General features: G+C 25.2%; 2 protein-coding genes across 5 annotated transcripts in view; both read right to left on the bottom strand.

The window, feature by feature from the left end:
* The window catches only part of LOC129989048 (dipeptidyl peptidase 3-like), a 28684-nt gene extending 21876 nt beyond the window's left edge, over positions 1 to 6808 (bottom strand). The window contains exons 1-5 of one of the 4 annotated variants that reach the window (XM_056097360.1): positions 6742 to 6808; positions 6494 to 6643; positions 3794 to 3978; positions 2694 to 2843; positions 446 to 565 (exon numbers count right to left, since the gene is read on the bottom strand). In XM_056097360.1, coding sequence (XP_055953335.1) covers positions 446 to 565; positions 2694 to 2843; positions 3794 to 3949 — 426 coding nt within the window. In that variant the 5' untranslated portion in view covers positions 3950 to 3978; positions 6494 to 6643; positions 6742 to 6808. Of the gene's footprint in view, positions 1 to 445; positions 566 to 2693; positions 2844 to 3793; positions 3979 to 6234; positions 6448 to 6493; positions 6722 to 6741 lie in introns of those variants that run through there. The other 3 variants (XM_056097363.1, XM_056097362.1, XM_056097361.1) reach the window with 3 other exon arrangements.
* Positions 6809 to 10859: 4051 nt separating this feature from the next.
* Positions 10860 to 18445, bottom strand: LOC129988287 (multifunctional methyltransferase subunit TRM112-like protein). The gene is made up of 4 exons (XM_056096475.1): positions 18231 to 18445; positions 16221 to 16322; positions 13432 to 13524; positions 10860 to 11128 (listed from the first exon to the last, which is right to left on the bottom strand). Exons 1-4 carry the CDS (start codon positions 18306 to 18308, stop codon positions 11027 to 11029), a joined length of 375 nt encoding a protein of 124 aa, XP_055952450.1. The 5' UTR covers positions 18309 to 18445; the 3' UTR covers positions 10860 to 11026.
* Positions 18446 to 18605: the final 160 nt, after the last annotated feature.

An 18605-nucleotide genomic window follows, 5' to 3' on the forward strand; every position in this document is an offset into this window, starting at 1 on the left:
TTATTACATAAATCCATATTACCTAAACATTTCTTACATTAAATAGTTTTATGTAAGAGCAAGTTGTGATGATTTAATTATCCCCCCATTTAAAAATTCATCAATGCAAACATGTATTTAAAAAATCATCTTAAACTTTATATATATATATATATATATATATATATATATATATATATATATATATATATATATATATATATATATATATATATATATATTACATACCAAAAGCAGAATTCTGAAACACAGAACATAAGCAAAATTCTTCCATGTAAAATATCAAAATAAAAATAGTAAATTTTCATCTCACTATCTTATTATAAAATAAAGTTGTATTAATATTTCAATAAAGATCAGTTCAAATTTTAAATTGGTGATGAAAATCTGAAATAAATAAAAATTCATTCATCTTGGTTGTGCATAGTATTCAAATAAAACTTACCATAAATTCATCTTCATTAACATTACAGACTTCCAAAGCAACTGCTTTTAACTCTTCAACAGACTGAAATTGAAATAATCTATGCAGCATGCTGAAAATCAGAGGACTTTCTATAGATGTCTAAAAAGAAAGAGTAAAAAAAAAAAGCCATTAAATACTGAATAAGGATTTTTGAAACAAGAAAAACATTCATTTTGCTTACATCATAAGATTATATTTATAATTTAATTGCTAGTTTAATTTGTTTTAACATCTGATGGGAACTGTTTAAGAACTTATGCTTAAAAAAAGAAATTTGAATAATTTATTAAACAGTATACCCTTTAGGACTATTATGATATTTTTATAATACATACCAAGTAAATTTAAGTTCAGTACCTGAATTTTAAAGCAAATAATTTTCCCCTTTCAAGAAACATTGTTGTTTTGTTTGTTTGTATGTGTGAGAGAGAGAGTAGTTTTTAATATAAATCACCATTTAAGTAAAAAATAATGTATTTTCTGTAAACAATTTTTAAGCATATTATTCAAGTTAACCACATGGAATCTTACAAATAAAGAATTGAAAACATTTTTAGATTGACAAGAGTCTTTGACCATTGTACAAAAATAAAAATTAATATTGATTCAATAGCCCAATTGCTGTTTCATGAGATTTTTTTTTTTTTTTTTTTTCCTATTGCAGCTATGAAAAGATAGTATGAATGGATCTCACAATTCCAAACATTGAGTAGATAGGGAACATAAAAAAATGGATGGCTTATTCACCATTCACCCCATCTGTACACATGCTGAGAATGGTGAATCCACAGTTGAAGTTAAAACAAATCCAAAGTTCAAGATATATATCTTGACTTTCAATTTGACAATATACTTCATAAAAGTTTCCATCATGGATTAGATTTATGAAAGTTTATATAAACACAAAAGAATTAAAATTAATTTGTGACCAATGCAAAAACAGTATCGAAAAATTTAAATTAACTACAGCAGAAAAGTGTAAAATAGAGAAAACTTGACAATACAAAATCTAAATGTTGATTTGACAATTTAAAAGGATTTTGGAAGTAAATCAAACTATGCAAGTACTTTGATATAAAAATAATGGGAGAAAGAAATTGAAATGAATTTAAATCTACTCAACAAACAGCTCTATGGATAAAATGATTTATCAAATACATTTAAGATAATTATAAAAGAAATAGTCAAATGACTTTTGTGAAAGATATTCCAATCCCAGATATATACCAATTGGTTTCTCATTAAAGAGAAATTCACTGCACAAATTTTCAAAGATCACTGCTTTGAAATTTAATCAGGTAGCATCATTTGAAGTACAAAAATGGATACATATAAATCAACTTTGATGGAAAATATTATCTTGGGTAAAAATTTATCTTCAGTTTAATTTCAATTATTTTACTATTACTTTAGACCTTACATTTATTAGGTCTTAAGGTATAATGCAATAATAATATGAATAAAATCTGTAAATCTGATCCAATTTATTTTTTCGATTTTTACACAGTTTGTCCCTCCCCCAACAAAGAATACAAATTACATTCATTTGCACAAAATGTAATTCCTCCTTCCTGATTAATTTAGATACAAAAGATTAAATACTTCAAAAAATTATTAATCTATGCTTATTAAATAGCTGAAAAGTCACTCAGCTTAAATGCAAGGAAAAAAACCCATCTATTTTAGTATGGATGAATACAAAATGCTCTAAAATGACATTTAAATACCAAGCAGCCTTTAAAATGTTAAATGAATACTTATAAATGAAAGTTTGAAATGTATACTAGCAGATATTAAATCAAATATTTCAGCTGATATATATTATATAAATAAAAATTTTATACATATAAAAATATTTAAATGCTTATCAGTTGTTCACAATCATTTGCATTGCAATAATTACATCTCAAAGTAAAACTAATTTCATAAATTAATCATCTTTGTAATCAGTGTTATATTAAGTGCAGCAGTGGTGTAGCCAGTATAAGTAGTGTTATGAGTCAAATCATACATTTTTTTTAGTCTTAGTGGTCATTATTGGAACATGATGTTATTTTTGTAATCCTAATTGAATTTTTAAAAAATGGCACAAACACAATAATTATTCTATCAATCCCATAATATCCCCTGAATAATATTTTGTGCATCTATACATTAAAATCCTTATCCCTCAGATGGTTAGTTATCTTGAAATGCAAAATTTCACATTTAATTTCAATATACATACCTGTAGGGAAATTATAAGACTCCCTAACCAACTAGCTCTTGATAAATAATGAGAATAAAGCTTTTCTTGCTCTGAGAGTTGATTAAATGCTTCTTCACATTCCAGTAATATGAAAGGAGTATTGTTTGGAATGAAGTAATCTGACATTTTCTGCAAAATTAAAAATATGATACAAGTTTTAAAAGAAAAACTAGACTTTAATTTAATGAAATTACTTTTACTGTTATTATATACTAAACGGTACCTGGCGCATCATTGCCGAGAAGAAATAATGTTGGAAATATCATTTGAAATAAGCTATCTTGTTTAATTAGGAATGATAAAATGAATGATACTTATTTTCTTATTGGCAATGAATACATTCAAGGAAATTGAATGATATATAAGGGAGAAGTATAAATAATATTTATTCTATTTTTGACATTATTATTCTAGGAAACTTCAGGATAGACAATATTTGTTTTCCTGTCTACAGCAAAAACAGATAAATTTTGTGGTTGTCCGAATAGGGAGCATTCAACATACAACTGGTAAAGCTGGCAAACTTTTATTGCAATCAGAAGAACAGTATGGCAGTGTATAAAATGAACAAACAAAAATTTGCTTTTATATATTAGATATAAGAATTGTACTATGTATATAACCTTCGCACAAGTACAAACAATAAATTGGCAAAATTTTATCGCTGTCACACGAACGGTATGACAGTACATAAAATATGAACGAACAAAAATTCCTTTCTATATAAGTTTAACAACATTAAATGAAATTATTGTATTAAAAAAAGAACTTTTCATAGAGAATATCTTTGTAAGATTATCATCTTTTGTTTTGAAGAATTCTGTTAATTCTAAAGCAATAATTTTCAATAACAAATATTGCTTTTAAATGTTATCTATTAGTATGGCAGTCAGCAATGAAAATTAGTGGCAAATTGACAAGAAATTATAATTTTGTAAGATAAAACTGTATAAATGGATACATAGTTTATCTGCTGCTATACTAAAAACTAAATTAAATCATTCTAATTATCTTGAAGAAATAATAATCTAGTATTTTAAAGAAATAGAAATAAAATAAATAACTGTAATCAAACTCACTGTTTTTAATTTGGAAACCTCCGAGTAAGAATATGATGATGAAAGTTGAAAAGTTGATCTATGGAAACTGTTTACTGCCTTTTTTATTGAAATTTTTCTGCACTTGAAATTCTGAAAAAATCTTACTTGAAAATCATGTAAAAGTTGAAATCTCATCAAATATCCAACAGCAGAATATTTTTAACCTGAAAATAAAAATCATATAATAAAATGTAAAAAAGAATATAAATATTATCTAATACATAAAACATTAATAAAATTTCTAATTCTTATTGATTTTTAGCTTTTAAACAACCTCAAAAGATTGAGAAAAATTTTAATTTTATAAACTTAATAAAATTTTATAATTTAACATTTGCCTCATCATTTGAATGATAAAAAGGGTAATAATAAAATTATAAATTGTAGTTTTTACTTACTTTTGGAGATATTTTCTAAAAAAATATTCTCAACACTAATTAATAACATAATTATTTTCAGATGTTTTTAATAAATATACTTAATACTACAAAGAAGAGCTATTATGTAAATTAACTTACAAATATTAAAAATATTCTTAATTATAAAAAAGAATCATAATTTGATTTTCATGTAAAAAAAGGTAAAATGTGTTTCCTTTTGTTTCAGAAACGAATTACAATTAATAACAATATAATCACATCCATCCTATTGAGAAAAACTAAGAACTGGTGATGCTACTTATCTTTTCATATTCTTTGCCGAAAATTTCTATATAGTGCTATCTAAATTATAAAGCATAAATGGTATAAAGATACTATTTTAATAAGTATGCTTATTACCTATGGTTTATACTTAGCTAATTGGCTACTTATCAATTAAGTATTGCATTTTTACTTTTATGTTAAAGCTTAAAATTTAAAATAGATCACAGATTAGCAGTAAGGCCAATACCATCTAGCAAATACAGCAGGCTTAAATTTTCTTTAATATTTAATGATATGTTAGCAATAATCTAAAATTTTAAACATTAGTTAAAGGAATATTGAAAGGCATAAGCATAGATTTAACAATTAAGGTATACAACTATGTTTGGAATGAATTTTTTGAAAAATGCTCTAAAATTGTAATATTTTTTAAAATTTTATATAAATTAAATTGAAAAAACATCAATGAAACCAAAATATATCAACTAAATATGATTTTTTTTTTTTTTTGAAATTTGGATTTTTCTTTTCATTAAAAAGAGGTATAAAACAAAAAAAAAAAAAAAAAAAAAAAAGTTCATCAAATAATATACAAATAGCTTAATTAACTATATTTTCTATTCCCTAAATTAAAAAAAAAAATCTCCTATCCAATCTTTAAATATTGGAATTCAATTGATGAATAACATGAAATTCCTAATTTTTCCCCCCGTATTAAAACAAAAAAAGTGAACCGATTGTTTATTCACTAAATTTGAATTATTACACCAAATTTGAATAAAAGTATGCATTAAATTTTAATTTGTGATATTTGTCATAAGAAAATTATGCCAAAATTTAGAACTTGAGAAAATTGCATTTAAAGACATAATAAATTTAGTATTACACAAATATAAAAATCAATGTAACTAACTTAATAATAAGTTACATTAAAAGTAATCAAACAGTTTTATAGAAAAGACTGTTCTGAATAAAATCATTCTGAAGAATACTGAATAAAAAAACATTTAATAGTTTTGTAAAAAAAAAAAAAAAAATCAGCAATTCAATCAGCAATCCTCAATGGAATATTATTTTTTGGTAAGACAAAAGCAATTAGCATATTTATTGCATTTACTTGAAGCAAATCAGTACAAAAAAAAAAAAAAAAAAGACTGAATTTTCAAGAGAAAATTAGTACATAAATGGTATTGAAAATCATCATATTAAAAAAGAAATTACAGTAAAAAAAAATTGCAGAAATTCTGCATATAAATAAAATTTTATATTTATTTAAAAAAGTAATTATTCATTTTTTTTTTTTTGTTCTAGAAATAATTCTATAATTGGAAAAGATTACTAATATTTACAAACACATACAAAAAAATGTTTACATTTTTTGCCTATTTATAATTTTTATTCAAGTCTGAAAAATCAACTAAAAAGCATCAAAATTCATACAAGCAAATGTTTATTTGAACTTTTCCATCAAAATTATACAAATTTTACATTTAAGAATATTTAATTCCACTTTTTTTTTCCTATAGGAAGCTTTTCTTATGTTATTTTTTTTTATCTATTACTTTCAGATGGTTTACTCAACAAATGCATATTTAGATTACATTAATAATACGTTTCTAATTAAAATTTCACAGTGCAGTAATTTTAATGTATTCAAAAATATTAGAGATTATTACCCTTTTAAATATTTTTGATAAAGTGGGTTCATTTAATTGCAATAATACCACTATTATAAAAACAGTATAAACATTTAATTTTCTTAAATAATAGACTTACTGGTACATTTGAGAATATTGGTACATTGGGTAAAACAGGAGAATCATCGGTAAAAAAAAAATTTATAAAAGACTCATGTTCTTGAAACTCTGAATAGATTACAAAAGGTAATAAAATTCGTCACGATAATACTCATGATCCAGTTTGTTTACACTTGCAACATAATTTTTGAATAGGCGGTATTGTCAGATTTAATAAGACCAATATCACAGCACAAAAATGAACTTTAAAAACATGCATTAAAATGAATAGTAATTACCTCACCAAAGTAAATGCTTAATTTAGGAAAATATCGAAAATCCAGCTTCAGAGATAAAAACAGTCACATTATTCAATTTCAGTCTGGCGGATCATCCAACAATGTACGTATTCGTCCGATGTTTCCGACACCATACAAAGAATTACGATACTATTTGTAATATTAGAGAAAAAAAAGTTTTAAATCTTACTCTTTTAATTTATACATTAAAATCTTAAATAAAGGGAAGATAAATAAATGATTTTTACTTAATAATAATAACTGTGGGAAGAAGCGAAAACAAATAGATGATGAGAATGAATCAGCGTACAGATGAAAATGAGAAACGGACACAATTTGTGGATGGGCCCTGACATCGGATTACGCTAATGAACGAGTTCGATGACTGCGTGGAAAGTTCAAATACATGAGAACGTCTGATTAATATTTTTTTTTAATTATAATGAATTTTTTAAAATTGCTTCAATGTATTCAAATACACTATCTTGTGAACATCGCGCAATTATTTACACTTCTTCCTATTTATAATGAATAGCCCACTATTTTTTCTCCTCAAATAAAAGTTAAAAAAAAATCGAATCGATCCTTTTCGTTCTCATTTTTACTGATTACCTTTTGTATTTACTGAAACCATTACCATTTTCTCTATTCGACCTAATCTTTCTTTATGGTTAACTGCTTTTCTTAACTAATACTGACCTATGCTCGTTCGCCAAGGTTGAATTTTTTGCCAAATAATGTGTTTTTTTATTGCTGCCGATTCGAGTGGATGTAATGGAGTGCTTGAACTCGAGGCTCTTAACCTCCGGAAGTAACAAGCGACTCGGATAAATGGCATGACCATCAGATTCTTAAATAAGTGATTGTGCAAGATAACTTAAGGATTTATTTAAAAGATGTCAATTTATAATAAAGCATGGAGAAAAAAAAGTTTTTTATTGCTACCCAAAAAGCCGTTTGTTGTTATATGTTGCAACCATTCAAAATGTCGAGCATGAGCCAGTTTTTGAAAGATGTGCGGCGAAAATCCGGACACTTGTCTTACTCCAAAATTAAATTTCTTTTGTTCTTTTCCCTAATTAAAATTAAAAACTATATTTTTAATTCGTTTAATTCTAATGTGGTGATAGGAGGTTCTTACACAAACCAAGGAATAGAAGGAACCAAGGAACCAAACCAAGGGAAGAAGATGAATCAGCTGAATATCGAAAATTCGATCTTCATTTGTAATTTCTTTTCATGCATGTGTTATTTAAAATTCAGTTGCCAATCTTCCAAAACTTATCAAAAGAAGCTATCTTGGATAACTACAAAAAAAAAAAAAAACGCTTTAAATAGTAATAATAATAATAAAAAAAATATAAGCATTACATTTCGCAAAAGAAAAACAACAACAACTTATAGATGAATGGATATTTATTTTACGTCTGGCCTTCTTTTCTCACCAATTTAAAGAAACAATGAAATTCTGAAATATGAGCCAATAAATGTTATTTTTCCAGTTACGCAACTATTAATACACTGATTATATTTTCCATAGAAAATTACACAAACCAAGGGAAGAAGCTTTTTTTCAGTAAAAAATTTATATTTTCAGTAGTTAATTACATTACTTGTAGTGGTGTATTATAAAATACTAAAAATGTTTTTTAAATGCTTTTCAAGTTTACCATAGCTCAGTGATGTATGCAAGTTGAATTCAGAGGGGAGGAGAGAACAGGATCCATAATGAAGAAAAATAAAGCCTGTGGCATTAATTTTTTGCAAACATGCTGGTGTGATTTACAGACATGAATACTATAATATTCATTTTCATTGTGATGCAAAATAATAAGAATGATACAATATTCAACTTTATAAACCATATCTAACCCTTTGCACTTAGATGGTGAATCTCAACACCATTCAAGATGGTGCATCATTTTGGTGTTTTATTTATTTATTTTTCAATTTTGATTGTTAAAAACGCCTGCAGAATAATAAAAAAAATGTAGATTAATTTTTCAAAGAAATTCGACTTAAAACAATTATGCATATTTATTTTTCAGAGCAATAAACAAATCTTTGTATTAGGTGAATAATTATGCATCAAATTACTTTTCCAAGGGTAAATCTCACGCATATATAATTTTTTGAAATTATAATACACTTTGAAACAGTGACTAGTTGTCCCATTAAGTATTTTCAGTTAGTTTTGCATTTCTTCTCCATTACCTTCAAAGATGTTATAAATTTAGAGGAGCCTAAAAGGCAATACAAGAATATTCTGTTAGGCTCTTTCCTAAAACAGGTGCTCAGAACAGCTATGTCAATGATATGACCTTATCCATTATATCATAGATAAGAATATATTGTTTCAACTCATTAAAATTATAACAACTTGTTATTATGAATTATGTTATTATGAAACACATTACAACAGCTTTCTTTTAAATCCTCTCATGATAATCTTACAAAAATTTACAATCCTATATAATTTAGTATCATTTTGTGTATAATATATCCAATTTCAATTTTATATCCTTGAAATTTAATTTTTTCAGAAAAATTAACATAAAAATGGCATCAATTGTGAGAATATTAATTTCCTTTTTTGTGAACATGGCATTTTTAGTGTATTGAATCATTTAGAAAATGGAGAAGCCCTCGAGTAATACAAATTATTTCACACATTTCAAGAATTCTTTATTATTTTAATAAATGGATAGTATTCATTCTGTTCCAGTTAATTCTAGAATCAAAGGAATTTCCTTTAATATTTTGTTAAAATAAAGTTCTTATACATTTGTGTATAATGTATGTGTATTTGTATTAAACTATAAATTAGATAACAATTTATAGTTTTAACTAATATTGTTTCTGATATTTCATAATACAAAGACAACAAAAATTGTTATCTAATTTTTCAGTTACTTTTCACTAATTAACATGTAAAAGATGCCCAAGGTGAAGTGTTCTTCTTCAAATGCTACTTCTGAATGAGATTCAAATAATATAAATAGTTTAAAATTTATATTCACAAGTAACTTTAAATAAAATTATGTTTAAAATTGTAGCCAATATAAATTAAAATTTAATTCACCCATCAAATTGAATCTGGATTCTAACTGAAAAATTCAAAAATGTTAATAAATCTTTTTATCCTGGATAATACAATATAATTGTATTAATTATATTGTATTATCCTAAAACATTAATTTCCAGAAAAAAAAGAAAATGTAACTTGCATAACTTTAGCTTCAATCTGTTCATAAAATTTTTTTATCACTATACAAATTTTATTAGCTCTAACTTTATCCATATATTCTTGCATTAAATCTTGAATAATTATGAATATATTTATAAAAAAATCATTCTAATCTACAATTCAATACACAAAATCTGTTAATCAACTTTAACAAGAAAAAAAAATTGAGACTAAAATGGGAGCTGCTTTCATCCAATTAAGTTTGTTGATAAAAAGATGCTAAATTAATTAATTTTTGAAAAACTATACAATCACTCATTAAAAAAAGGCAATTTACTTAAATTAGTCTGAAAATGAAAAAATGTTTAGAATCTGTATGTTACCCAAATTTCCTTTTTGGAGAATTTTTTGATTCTTTTCAGCGTAGATATCGCAATGTTACATCCTTCACAATATTGTACAGAATTTAAAATATGAAACAACATTACAGAGGTATCATGAATATCTGATCTGAATAGAGATAATATTTAAACCATCATATATTCAAATTCATAAAACTGAAAAAAAAAAAAAAAAAATACGAAAATTAAATCTATTTTGTAGTGCAATTGTAAAGACTGTCAACATTATTTTTCAGATTGTGATAGTCTTCAGATTTTAGCCATTGAATCAGTGCTTCTTAAATTATATATTACGATCCAAATAGGGTCATATAGAATAATATAACAGTTGCAGAAAATAAAAATTCTTCAATATTTATAATGAAAAATAATTGTGAAAAATCCTTTTACACAAAGCATTATTAATATTTGTGAAATAACTATTTTAATTTTTTTCATCAATTAATGTATTTTTCATTATTTTCTATTTTTATTAGTTTTAATAATTCTTCAAAAGAAAATTGGGTTGCAAAATTTTTCAAATGATGCCAAAAATATCCAATAAAAATTCAGGAGTTTTTGCTACTAAATATTTAAAATTAAAATTCAAAAACACCATAAAGCTTTCTAAAGTAATGTCTGCTTTTGTCTTATGAAATAATCGAAAAGTCTGATATGCACCTTTAAGGAAATTATAAGTAACAATCAAAATTCGAAGCTATGTTTTATGTGTTATGATATTGATCATATTGTGTTAAATTAATTGTAGAAAGTTTCTTATTCATTCACTACACAATAATAAAACTCAAAATTGAATGCTTTATTAAATAACATGATAAATTTATATACAAGCAATATACATCTCTGTCCAATCCTTGACAAATGAAAAATCCTTTAAAAACTTGCATCCAACAATAATATTGTATGAAAGTTAGATGTAATTTTTGGTTGTGGAATACAGTGAATTCAGACTTCATCTTCATTGGCAAGCATATTAGGAATACCATCACTTACAGGAAACTTCACCCCAGTTTCAGGACAAATTAAATCAGCAGATATAACTTCAACCTGCAAAACATTTTGATCATTAAGGGTTATTTCAAAAAGATTTCAAAGAAAATCAAAGTTTTTGAGCATGTAGTGATTACAATAGAATATGCCAAATCCATTTCTGGCAAATGATAGTAAAGTCAATATAATTTTACATATATTAGGAAGCAAAAATGAATAAGCCAACATAATATAAAATATTAAACTTTAATAAATTTAAATTTACTTAGTAATTATAACAAAATGTGATAAGAAGTGGTATTAAAAATGTTTAAAAAACATCTATAATAAGAAAAAATGACACGATGCATCATACAACCTAATTAAATATGATGCTTTTATTTGAAATGCAATTATATTTCAATAGTATTGTCACATTCCAGCTGAGGACTTGGTGGCCTAACAGTTAGAGAACTGCTCTATCATGCCAAGGACTCGGATTCAAATCTAAGAATAATTATTACATTTATTTACAATTATTTCCTTTATTTAATTTATATGCAAATTAAATGTATGTAAATATTCTCCCTGATTGAGTATTCTAGAGCATTCCTTAAGGTATATAAAAAGACTACAGCTGAATAAATTTTCAGTGGTAGTGCTGTGTGTGTAAAGTACTGCGGCAAAATAAATCTGGTTAAAAAATTACGTCTTACTGTAAGTTAATTTCTATGCGACAGTATTTGGCTTTAAAAACCTGTTATCATATATGTATTATAAAATTGCATTTAAAACAAAAGTTTCATTTTTAATAGATATTAAAGGTGTAAAAAGATATATTGGATTATCCACTTTTGATTTGATTGCAATGTATTATCAACTCAAGATAGAATAAATGAATGAACACAGAATGAATGTAAATAATACAAAACAATATTTAAAAATAGAGATTAAATAAAACTATTTAGATTCTCTTATAAAACATAAATTTTAATGAGAGCCAAATAAAGTATGAAAAATATTAAGATTCCTTTTGTTTATCACATCCAAATAGGGTTTATACAGAAACCGACTTTTTAAAAAACCAATTTTCGAATTTTTGTCAAAAAAAAAAAAAAAAAAAAAAATAGAATAGGGAAAAATATTCTCTCTAAGTTATATAAAATAACAAAAAACGAAATCAATATCAAATTCAATAAAATTAAAGATTACATATACTTATTATTTACACAAAATAACGAAAACTTAAACAAAAATTTTGAATAATATTTATATTGTTTTCAATAATTTTAATTTGTCCTAAGAAAATAGGATTTAAAAAAGCATAAAACATCGACTGAAAGGTGGCTAAGTTTTAAAGCTAAGTCTAATTTTGGACACAATATTGACAGAAATTGAAAATACTCGTTTACTAACTACTAAGTTTGGTTTTATAGTTTTCATGGCATCAAATAACAAATCTAAAATTTTTGTTCTTTTATTCGTTGCCTCAAATAATTAAAATTCAGCTTTCAGTGTCTTTGGATTTGCAAGTTTTTCTTCAGGGTCTTCAAGAAACTTATGAATTGATTTTTCCATGGCTTCTTTTAAAAAAACATTACTCTGATGAGTAGTTTCTTCGATTTGCTTTTCATCAGAATTGGTTTCCACATAATAATTTGGAAATATTCTAGACAATATCTTTCCAGATAACTTAATAATTATGGTTTTTGAAACTAAGGAAAGTACACTAGATTTCTTCGCTGAACTAGAAGTGTGCGAATACAGCAAAAGAGTCGCTAATTCTACTTTCTAGAATTCGTTCTTCTAAAGCATATAATAATCTCAAATTTATTTCAGTGCTCAAATTTTTTTAGTTCATTTAACAGAAATTCAAATATACCTACACTTCTTAATAAATTTGCATCTTGTCGCCTTAAGTCCCCAGCTGCTAGACAAATCGGTCCCAACCGATATATATATATATATTTTTTGAAGAATTGGAATATCCAGGCGTTCTGGAAAACTGGTTTTCAAATGTGACAAATTTCCTTTAAAAAAACCGGTTTTTTAAAGCCGGGTTTGAAAAATCATCAAACCCAACATCTAGAAATATTAAACTTCTTAACAGATAAAGAAAAATAACAGTTAGCATTGAATGATTTTAAATAATTACAGTATATGCATTTTCTCTATTAACACTGGAAGTATTTGGACATGTTAAAGTTTTAAAGCATGTAACAGAAAACACATTAATAAATTCATATCATGAATATTATTTTTCAGATCATGAAAAAAAAAATTTTAGCTTTTTACGAATTTAATTTTTTTTAATTTTACATATTTTTATCTTAATAATCACTTAACAAAATATTTAAGGAAAATAAAAATGGCAAATTTACTTCAAGCAGGACATGATGAATTTTTCTCAGGAGTTCTTCATCATTTTCATACTGAGGTGATAATGTCTTGGGCAAGTCATTTAAATGACCAATCTATAATTTAAAATATATTATAAAAATAAAAATAGTTAAACAAAACGCTAAAGAACATGACATTTTATTGAAAGAAACTAAACTTTCTTAAATATAAAAATAAACGTGATTTTCATAATTTGATTTCCTTAAAATCTTAGCGAACAGTTTTCTAAACTAGAAAATAAAAAAGAAATTTTAAAAAAATCTAATTAAAGTTAACATAAGTTTAACAAATAGCAAGAGAATTTTCAATAAAAAAAATGCATATGCCAACATCGATTTTTACATGCTTTTATTTATTTTGAGTTACTACTTCATGATATCTAGATAAATAAAAATGTAAATGTTCGTTTATTCAAAATCAATAAGTTCTTCACCAATTGCTTTAAAGTTTTGACACAATGTTGCATTTAAAGACGCACAGGTTTTTATATACTTATTACACTGAAATAGGTAAAAAAAACAATGCTATCTGTTGGCATAGAAGCAACACAATAAATACCATCTCCACTCCGACACATAAAAATACTGGGAAAGAATAGCCCAATAAATGCAGTTACATGACTGAATGAATTTTACAGAGGACTTTAAAAAAGTCATTTCAAAAACAGGAGTGATAAAAATTATGAACACTGCAGGGAGAGGGGAAAAAAATTGCATAACAATAAACAAAATTATCAAGATGAAAATGCCATGCCAAGCCACAATATATAAAATTATAAACTACAATAAATTTCTATGATTTGATTAAAACTCACGTTACAAATAAAATTTCATAAATGCACAAGTAGTTTGCAGTTTGACACTTGATGAATATATGCTGCTTAAAAATAGACAAACAAAAATTTTCAATTCAATCTAACATATTCTTTAATTTAGAAATGCTATTAGTGGATTTTTTTCAGCTAAAAATTATATCAAAGCAAAAGATGATATACTAAAGGAATTCATAATCACAGTTGGAATATGCATAGTTGTATTTGTTATTGTTGCTTATGTTTAGAAAAATAATTAATTGCGAGTATCACTTATGCTATGCACTTATCATATACACCTCATATACTGCGCAAATTCTTTATAAGAAAAGATGAGGTTTGGGAAAAAGCACTATTGAAATAGAAAATATAAGATATTGATTAAGATAAAGAAATTAAAGATTTTGACAAAGCATTAGATTTAGAATTTAAAGTAGTATAGCAATAGATGTTATATTTTATATTACTTAAGCAGCGAAAAATTCTAAAACAAATATAAATGGATCTATAAAAAAAGAATAGGGATATAGCAAAACTATTCATAAAATCATCTTTCAAGAATCATATTTCATAAAATTATGTTAAAATAATTTTTCTGTGAAAAGATTATTTGTTTAGACACAAATATACATTGGAATAGTTTGTTAGCAATGCCAGAAAGATTTTTCAGAGAAAAAAATCAGCAATTTCAAAAGTACAAACTGATATCATAGAATAATAAATTTTAACTAGCGTAGAATTTAAAACTCTGACTTCAACAGTAGCAAGTTGAGGCCATTAAAAATTAGCTTAGAAAATCAAATGTAACTTTGCTTACTGCCAAAGGCCTATTTACTTTCACAATAAGAAAGTTGAACCAACAGAGCACAATTTGTAAATATGAAAGAGTTAGTAAAAGATGCAATGTTAGTTTAGTTAAATTAATAGACTACCTAAATTTTGGAAGAAAAAAAAAATGTATGCTGCTGCTGCAATTTATTGTTGATCATTCAATGCTTAAAAAATAAAATAAACAAAATATCTCTAAATTCAAAAAATTGATATAAATGATTTCTTTTTTTTTTAATGAAGACAAATCATTGACCAAATTTTTTCAATTAAATGAGGGAACTTAAACTTTGGAAGAAAACTCTTTAAAAAAAAAAAGAGAAAAAAATCTGTCAAAGACAAAGGGCCTGTGTTGTTCAACTAACAAGAGTTCTTCTAACTTGAGCAAGAATTGTAAGTGATAAAAATATAGTTCGCTTTTGGTTTCTTAAATAATATTTTAAAAATGAACATTTGATAATTTTTTTTTTTTTCCTATATACAAAGAAATATAAATTTAAGAATTTATGAATATCCTTATTCTGTGTAATTATTATTAATATCAATTAAAAATAGCTAATTTTTTTATTTTTAAAAATCTTGATACATTTCTGGAAATAACTTAAGTTCCCTGGTTTTCCCGAAGAAAAAGTATCAAGAAATCAGAAATCCTAACCAGAGCACTACCTTCATCGTAATTCATAAAATAAAAGTCTAACAGAGTATGAAGTAGAATCATTATATTACATAGTATAAAAAATTTCCTATTTATTGGCACATTTAGAATACAAAATTTTATAATTATTGATTTCATAAGTATTCTCAAAAATTCTGTATTGGAACGACAGTCACCTTTTCCAAATTTGGTCTGTCAGTAATTTGCATAAGTGTGGGAAAAATAAATATTAAAATAATTCAAGAGCTAGTTGTTATAAAAAAAAACTGTTTTGGATTATTGGGAAGAGTAGCTACAGAAAATAGACCTCGATAAAAATGTAAATTTTAGATATGTAGGTTTTAGTATAGCTTATTTTTACATATATAGTATTAATATACATTGCAGCATTTGGAAAGATATTTCACAAATTTAATTCAATTCCAGAATTATATTATTTCTCAGGATACACTTGCATTGCAATGAAAATATCTTACTGATTCAGCAGTTGAATACAAGACATCCCAATCCAGTTTTGGAATCATTCTGCAAATGAATTCAGCATTAAAGTCAGTTTTTACTTCTTGAATTTCTTTAGGCTATAAAAAAAAACAAAAAACAGTGATGATTTATAAATCAAAATCTAATTACACTTTTAATGGTTAACTTCCTACAATCTACACATAATGATTAATGACATGGTTACAGGTTACACAGTTATTGCCTATTTTCCATAAAAAAAAAAAAAAGATATATCAATATTACAAAACAAGAAATACATCTTCTGTAATCAATTCTAAAATCAATAATTTTAAATAAGATATTTTGTATCAAATTCCATGTCAATTCATTTCTCCATGCTATTTAATATATACCCAATTATTTTTTAATGATATTTAATAAAAAAAATGTTATTGAACTTTTAGCACTGATTTATTGAGAACAACATACTGGAGATTCAGTAAATTTTAAAATTGTATAGAATAACACCTTGAAACATTATCATTCAAACATTTGTTTGTTATGATATATGGTAACAGGGGTGTCTGTGGGACCCCAAAAAATCCCCTGAAACTTTTACGGACTTACTACCAACATTTTGGAGTTTCGAGAAGGGGGGGGGGAGAGAAATGAAAAATTACAATTATGAAGTATTGAATGACCTAATTTTAAAAGTTCAATGAATTACTTTTTTTTGCAAAATTAATAACCATTAATTTTGCAAAATTAAGACCTTTGAACCCAGGTCACGTGATCGCACATCTGATCGAACGAAGTCTCTCCCTTTTTTTTTCTGCCGCGCCTACTTGCCGAAAAGAATCCAGAAGAGAATGTCCGAGAACTGGGGGAATGAGTCATAACTCATAACTCGCAATAAGGAAAGAACAAAAAAGAAGTTTTTTCCCCCTTTTCACGCATTATCACTGCCTTTGGAGAAAGAAAGGAAAAGTTTTCACCACACATACTGACCTTGCGTTTTCTGCTTTCAAAGCAAACAAAATTACCCAGATCAAAATAAATAATTCATTATTATTCCTACTTCCTTTTGAACGACGATCCCCGGAATTTCCGGGTATCGAAGTTCAAAATCCCCGGAGCACAAACACCCCTGTGGTAATTATGATGAATAAAAAACTTATTTAGTTTAATATGTAACAAATATTCATAATATTTTATGTAAAATTTCAATGGAATATTATACATCAATACAGCTTCTTATATTTTATTACATGAAATGCTAAACACTACTCACAATATTTTTATTCTGCAAATGCAGTTAAGTAAATTTACTTATTTCTGTACATTTTGTACTATACAAATAAGCACCAATGATTTAAAATAGAATATTGCATAATATTACATATTCATTGTTGGTAAAATTCATATTCAAAACCAGAAATAGGTATGATTTTTTTTAAATGCATATAAAATGAAATTCTTACATCATTTAATGGTTATATATTGAATTAACTGTTTTGAATAATTGAAAAAGGTGATTTTTTTTAATGAAAAATTTTGCAGCAAATATTCATAATCAATCAGTGTAGTGCTAGAGAATTTTAGAAAAACTCATAACTGTAATCAGAGTTAAAAGCCATATAAAAGAGTACTAAATAGCTAAAAAATACTAAATAGTTAAAGATGGCAGGAAACTAATAGTATGAAACATAGGCATCTAATCAGCATTAAATTCCGAATTTTATTTTTATAAATAGAAAGGATTTATAGAAAAATTTGAAAACGGATAAGTGAAAAATAATACAAACAAATACAGACAAAATTCAAGCGGTAATTGAAAATGTAAGCATCAATAGATACTAAAATTATTATCATAATTTTTTAACATACAGTATCATTAAAAATTTCTTATTAATAATCACATATAAAAAATAGTATTCTCAGAATTAAAAAAAAAAAATTCAATGACAAATATTTTTTTTCATCTGTCATCAGAAAGAAATGCGTATTAAATTCAAACACATATAATACCACATGCTGAAACTTACAACGATTTTCAAAGGATATCCGACATTTACACGCTTCAGGCATTTTGCGGACAAAAAATTGTGAGTAATAAGCTTCATGATGAAAATGAAAACTTTGAAATTAAAAACTATTATCAATATAATTATAGTTTATAACCGGGAGAACACTAAAATATATTTCTTCGCTTCAGCAAGAAAACAAACCACATAACATGCCGCAAACTGCAATGAGGTGATACTTTACAGTTACAATTACAGATCTTCGAGTTAATGTTGATTTCTGCTTCAATTTATGGTATAAATTTTAGAAAAATATAATATAGTTTTAAAACTATCCCCAATATAATAATTTACAAATCATTATTTGTGCTTTTAGGAAAATTACAATCGAGTACT

This window comes from Argiope bruennichi, chromosome 10, assembly GCF_947563725.1.
Source record: "Argiope bruennichi chromosome 10, qqArgBrue1.1, whole genome shotgun sequence".
Lineage (NCBI taxonomy): Eukaryota > Metazoa > Arthropoda > Arachnida > Araneae > Araneidae > Argiope > Argiope bruennichi.

Excerpts from the sequence above, each read along its gene's own strand:
- LOC129988287 (XM_056096475.1), bottom strand. The coding sequence starts at position 18,308 with ATGAAGCTTATTACTCACAATTTTTTGTCCGCAAAATGCCTGAAGCGT. Across the intron at positions 16,323-18,230 it reads GATATCCTTTGAAAATCGTT|CCTAAAGAAATTCAAGAAGT; the intron begins GTAAGTTTCAGC and ends TTTTTTTTATAG. Across the intron at positions 11,129-13,431 it reads TTCATCATGTCCTGCTTGAA|GTTGAAGTTATATCTGCTGA; the intron begins GTAAATTTGCCA and ends AATGTTTTGCAG.